The sequence below is a fragment of the Enoplosus armatus genome, chromosome 20, assembly GCF_043641665.1.
Source record: "Enoplosus armatus isolate fEnoArm2 chromosome 20, fEnoArm2.hap1, whole genome shotgun sequence".
In the NCBI taxonomy this organism is placed as follows: Eukaryota; Metazoa; Chordata; class Actinopteri; order Centrarchiformes; family Enoplosidae; genus Enoplosus; species Enoplosus armatus.
Window position 1 is genome coordinate 10353862 of NC_092199.1, and position 6128 is coordinate 10359989.

Genomic DNA, 6128 nt, shown 5'->3' on the forward strand with positions numbered 1-6128 from the left:
AGCTTCTTGATAGAAAGTTTGCCTGTGTTGTAGCATATTTTGAGAATAGTTTTGTAATTCTTCTGCTTGTAGGAACCTTTACTGGGCGGACTCCAGGTTGAAGAGGATAGAGGTGGCCATGTTGGATGGACGCTACAGGAAGCACCTTGTAAAGACTGAGCTGGGCCACCCGTCTGCTGTGGCCGTCAACCCACGACTGGGGTGAGACAGACTTTAAGGAACTATCTTACAGATTGCATTAAATAAGGGAATGCAGTTAATATAGTTTTTACACCTGGTTTAATATGTTGGACGTCATTTGCTAGTAGGATTGTGTTTCCCTTGGTAATATAAGGCAGACCTTTTTGTATTTTTCTCCTCCCGTGGAAATTAAATAAAAGGAATGACAGAGAATGTAGCTGTCATGGAAAACCAAAAAGGAGGGCACTTTAAACCACCACATCTGAGAGCCCAGAACTCTAACCTCTGCTATGTTTCTGCAGGATGTTGTACTGGGCAGACCGTGGGGAAGCAGCCAAGATCGAGTGTTCTTGGCTGGACGGTCAGGAGAGGAAGGTCCTAGCGGCTGATGGCCTGGGTTGGCCCACTGGGCTGTCAGTCGACTTCACCAATGGTGACAGAATCTACTGGTCTGATTCCAAGGAAAGCCGCATAGAGTCTGTTCTGCCTTCAGGAGAGGACCGTAGAACTGCCGTGTACATAGGTGAGGATTAGGAGGGAACAGTCGTCAAAGAGGCCTGAGATGAGATGATAAATGTGAGACTGTAAATTAATTTATTGTGGACATATTTTATCGAGAGGAAAATATGTTCATATGTGATCTTAGTTTTCATCATTTCCATCATTGGGGCTCAGTTAAATTGTTCACATTCTGTTGCACCTTTCCTAGACGTGAGAAACCCCTTCAGCGTCAGTGTGTTCGAGGATCACGTTTATTGGAGTACTCAGGAGAAAGGCGAGGTGTTCCGGCAGGACAAGTTTGGCCGCGGAGCCAAGACCAAGCTCCTGACTGCCGGGCCCTGGCTGACTCAGGTCTCTGTGTACCAGCAGCAGAGATACAACTCCATAGGCAGTAAGCTGCACTCTCATCCACAGTACATATTCACACAAACACATTAACACATACTGTACTGCATTACGCACATAGCATAATGGGCATATATCACCATAATAGAATAATTTTATCTTCAATTTTTATCTTTATCTTTTATTTGTAGATAAATAATTGTCTCTTTTAACTGCTATTTTATTGTTGACTAATATATGACATTAGTACTCCATTCGACATTATGGATATCTAGTACTTCGATGCACAGAAAGTATTCTGGTTTTCATGTGTCTGGAGTCAGCAGTTATCTGCAAAAATGAAATAACTGTAGGAAGTCAACCATGATGAACAGAAAAGTCATCACAGTGTGATAAAGAAAGTAAAGTCCTGCTTGCAGCATTGATATCAAACCAAAAGAAACACATCTCCAGTCTAAGTTGACAGCTTCAAACAGTAAAATATGTGAATCGTGCACTCTAACTTGTTGAAATGGAAGAATCAGAACACCTTTCCTTGTGTCTGCAGTGAAGAATCCGTGTAAGGGAACCTGCAGCCACCTGTGTTTGCTCCGGCCAGGAGGTTACACATGCGCCTGCCCCGAGGGCACCAGCTTCATCCCCGGCAGTAACACTGAATGTGATGCCGGTAAGAAAAATGAATTAAAGAAATGATCTCTGACCTTAATTACAGCAATATTAATACGACTTACATCAGGTTCTCTTGTCTTTTTGAATGATCTTGGCGTGCAACACAACAATAAATTCACACTGATACTATAGACGTCAGTGAGGGCAGAGATTCAGTAGATTCAATAAATGCAGAGTAGGAAGTAACATGGAGCAAAAAGATGAATAAATAGATGTTTTGTCATTTAGTATGTTTGGCTCAGGAGGGAGGTTATTCTTAGCTGGGAAAGTGTAGAGAGAAAGTTGTAGTTGTAGTCATAAATCTGTAGTATACCTAAAATTATATTACATCCCTATTTCCGTCCCAATGATATAAATTGTTCTGCCATGGGCCAGTAAAAGTTCCTTTCAATGTTATGATTGTTGGTCATATAAATTATTTCAGGGTTTGATCCGCCGCCTACCATGCCTCCACCATGTCAGTGTCAAAATGGAGGCATCTGCTACTTTGATGACAACAAGGCTCTCTGCAAGTAAGATTGTTTTTAGTCTTTACAACCAGGAATTACTGATGCACAGACAAACACATTACTCAGTTACCAAGAGGTGTAAATGAGTGCAGTGTTTTGAAATGTTACTCTGTTTGTTTCATAGATGTCCTCCAGAGTGGGATGGAGAATACTGCCAGATAAACATATACGACGTGGTTGCATCCTCAAGTATATTTAATTTTTCAGCCACAATTCTAACATCACAAGATTCAAAGTCACTTGTAACCATTAACCTTTATCTTATTATTATTAATAAGCTGCTTTTTGCCTCCTCTGTCCACGTCCCTCCATCTCAGTTGGAATAGCGATCGGGGTGACAGTAGTGATTGTGGCTCTGCTGGTTGCCCTGGTCTATGCTGCCAGGAAGAAGTCCGACCTGCTGGAGAGGCTACGGAACAACTTGCCCAGCATGCCCAGCATGCCCAGTATGCCAGCCATGCCCTCAATGCCCTCAATGCCGTCCATGCCCAACCTGCCAAGCTTCCGGTGAGATGGAGCCAGAAGAGAAAAGATACAATAGATGGTTATTGCTGTCAGAAATGTTTATTTTCCTAAATGACATCTCTACATCATCTACTACAAAACAAGACAAAAATGAAAGCAAATGAGATTGTTTTACTGTAATGGAAGCTAGAATGGAATTATGATATTATAGGTTTTCTGTGACTGTCAGGGTATGTTAGTATGTTGTATGTTACAGGTGAATCATATGTGTGTCTTGATGGTTTTCAGAAACGGTTCGTCTCCAAATGCATTGAAAACAGAGGGCAGTGAAACAAGGCTGAACTCTGAAGCGGTCAGTAGCAAAACAACAGCCATTCGTGACGAGGGATGGGTATCATTAGGACTTTATCGATGCACTTATTGGTTCTTTTCCTAAAGAAAAAGAAAATAAATTCAGGATTAGAATTTGTTTATATTTTAAAGATCACAAAATATTGTTTCTAGAGCAACAGCAACGTTTTCAACAGCAAAGTCACCATATAAACTGAATAATATCTATCTGGAAACAAATCTGAAATCTTGATGTTATGATTGCGAGAGGCAGCACTCTTACCCCGGGTTCTTAATAATTTAGAACTGGTTCCAGTTCAGAACCAGGTTTCAGGGGGGCATCCCTATTCATGACAGAAGCAATGTTTAATGTCCAACCTGTCAGTGACTGCCAATGACTAACTCACAAAGAGCTATTATAGTTATTGACTTGTTCTGTCTACTTGTTGTCTCATGTCAGGTTCCCTCTATATCTGTGTCCATGGTGGACGCGAAGGGAAAGAGTTTTGAGAACCCAGCATATGAAGCTGGAGAACAACCTGCTGCCACAAGCATGGAGACCGCCACCTCTGCTCCTGATGGACCAAACAAGGTCAGTAAACAGAAGTCTTTGATTCTGCTGTGTATATGACATGCTACATGCTAACAGATTTGGATTATATGCTATCTATCCAATGCAGCACCTGGCTTCTATAGAACTGTTATGTTTTGATATATTCTCATCAGCTCAGTCTTGTGATCCTGTATTTCCTTCCTCAGGTGTACATTAATAATCCTTTGCAAGTGGACGAGCCCACAAGAAGTGTAACCAAACCTGCCACTGCCAACGAGGTCAGTGCCACATTAATCACCAACTTAATGCGACACCAAATGTTTTTCATGTTCACTGAATGGATTAATTCTAAATATCATACCACATTGAAGACAACGCAGAGAATGAAAAACGTTATTACATAATGAATCTTATTGTCTTTGTCATTAGTCATCTGAGAGTAGATGTAAAATGACTCACATGCAGCTCTTCAGGTGTTATTGACCGAACCACAGAGCGATTTATTTGTTTTGTTGTGTGATGATCATCAACAAGTTTAATGTCCCTTTAAGCTGTTTTTCTACCTTGTGGCCATTTTAGGAGGCTTTTGAGAACCCAGCATACGGCTCAGACAGAGAAGATGGTGACATCTCTGCTGCTCAGCCAGCTGCTTCGAGCGCACAGGTAGCCATGGAGACACGTGTCAAAATGTTACAGTGATTACAGCTCAATATCTAAAAACAATAATTACGTGCTCTGAATGTTTGAAAAATTGCAAGTAAAGGTCTGACATGATTTAGTGTCAGACTAGTGTTGTAGAAGATGATGTGAAGCCAGTAAGCTCTTTGAGTGTGTGTGTGTGTGTGTGTGTGTGTGTGTGTGTGTGTGTCTGTACATATACTCAGTTATTGAAGCATTTAATTTCTCCTTTTTTTCCAGCAGTTTGAACCCATTGGGGATGACAGTTTTGTGTCTTTCAAAAACCCCACATACACGGTGAGTCCAGAATGACAGTAAGCTCAGACTGAATGTGTCAGGGGGGAGAAAAGGATAAACAGGCCGCATTAAGTGTCTCAAAACACTGTCAGTCGCTCTGCATTTAATAGGACTGGCTGGATCTCATTTTGGCATGCAGAGCTGTAGAAGTTCTGCACATGAGGGCCATGAAGTCTTGAAATTTATGTATGTTTTTACTTTAATTTGCCAACTTCGTAGCTGCAGTGTGAGTGGCAATTCACAGCGTATATGGACCTTTCTGTAAATTATGTAGCATGATTTTAGTCAGTCTCACACATTGTTTATTCTGGTTTTTATTTTGTGTTAAAATTCTGCATATGACATAAACCAGCTTGAAATAAAATATATCTCATTGCTTCAAGCTTTGTTAATCATTGTGATCTTGTGAACAGGAGAACACGCTTGTAGCTGCTCCAGATGCTGACGTTTGATGTGACCTCTAGTGCACGTCAGAGATTAGACTGGACCATGTTTCAGGACTGAAGCAACCACGCAGCTCAACAAGCAGAGCGTTTGAAACTCTGACAGAGCCGGAACACAGCCGGAACAAATCAACCAAGACACTTTGTAAAAGAAAAATATATTTTGTGACACATACGTATTTCATATTAATTTCATTGTTTTCTATTTGTGTAAAAAAAAAAAATTGATTTAATGTAACTAATATGAGAATAGAATAATAGAAACGTGTAAATGCTGTGTTCATGATTAGTTTGTTTTATATTTTTATGTACATTTTGATTGTAAGAAAGTTAAATATTAAAACTGCTGTGATCATCATTGCGTGTCAGTAAAAGTGTAATGATTGGACTGCAAATGGTTTGAGATGTCACAGTGAATTTGAGATTTTAAGCCCTTTAGATTAAGCCCCTGATACTGTTACAATCTCTTTCTCTCTGGCTTACTTGTACCTTTCTTTGTGCGACAGTGAACATGTCACAGGAGGATCTGTCATTACGACAAGACTGAGGCTCCCACTGGTGTTATCAACTCTGCTCATCACAGATAGGACTCTGATCCCCCAGCCACTGTATCTGACCCACTGAGCTAAAATGAAATGCCTTTGTCATCATCCGTTTAATCACACAGGGAGCCACAATTTGAGGCCACAATCACGGGGCAGCAGCAGTGATTCTGCTCCTCACAAATGTCTGAATGCATCAAGGTCTCGTTGAGCTCGCAACAACCAGGCCAACCAGATGAGGAAAGGGACAAAAGAAAAGTGAAAAAGACGGATAGAGGGACTGAAGAAAAGTGGAAACACAATAGGGAGGGATGTAAAGGGAGCTGTGACCGGTGTGTTTAAGTGTTGTGGTCCATGATGATTCACAGTCCATGTTTTCTTTCCACTGGTCCCCCACAAGCCATCTCTGACCGTCAGCCAAAACATGTACTGTACCGCTCACTGAGAGACAGAGACAGACAGAGGGAGGGGATGAATAGCAATGGATGGATTTGAGAGGGGTGGGCCAAAGAGGCATGCAGCTTGCAGCATGTGTGCACACTGTGCTGCCTTCAGGAGCTGTCAGAAATGGTACAAACACTCAGTGAATGATGTAACAATGAGATTTCTCTATGAT

The 6128-nt window shown here is 41.3% G+C and overlaps 1 protein-coding gene across 1 annotated transcript in view; it reads left to right on the top strand.

Annotated features, from left to right (window-relative positions):
• The window catches only part of lrp2b (low density lipoprotein receptor-related protein 2b), a 39897-nt gene extending 34918 nt beyond the window's left edge, over positions 1 to 4979 (top strand). Inside the window, exons 69-81 of the mRNA XM_070927717.1 lie at positions 73 to 201; positions 483 to 703; positions 890 to 1072; positions 1574 to 1693; positions 2120 to 2207; positions 2329 to 2393; positions 2522 to 2711; positions 2958 to 3021; positions 3460 to 3591; positions 3759 to 3830; positions 4132 to 4215; positions 4471 to 4527; positions 4941 to 4979. Of these exons, the coding sequence (XP_070783818.1) occupies positions 73 to 201; positions 483 to 703; positions 890 to 1072; positions 1574 to 1693; positions 2120 to 2207; positions 2329 to 2393; positions 2522 to 2711; positions 2958 to 3021; positions 3460 to 3591; positions 3759 to 3830; positions 4132 to 4215; positions 4471 to 4527; positions 4941 to 4979 (1444 nt within the window). The remainder of the gene's footprint in view (positions 1 to 72; positions 202 to 482; positions 704 to 889; positions 1073 to 1573; positions 1694 to 2119; positions 2208 to 2328; positions 2394 to 2521; positions 2712 to 2957; positions 3022 to 3459; positions 3592 to 3758; positions 3831 to 4131; positions 4216 to 4470; positions 4528 to 4940) is intronic.
• Positions 4980 to 6128: the final 1149 nt, after the last annotated feature.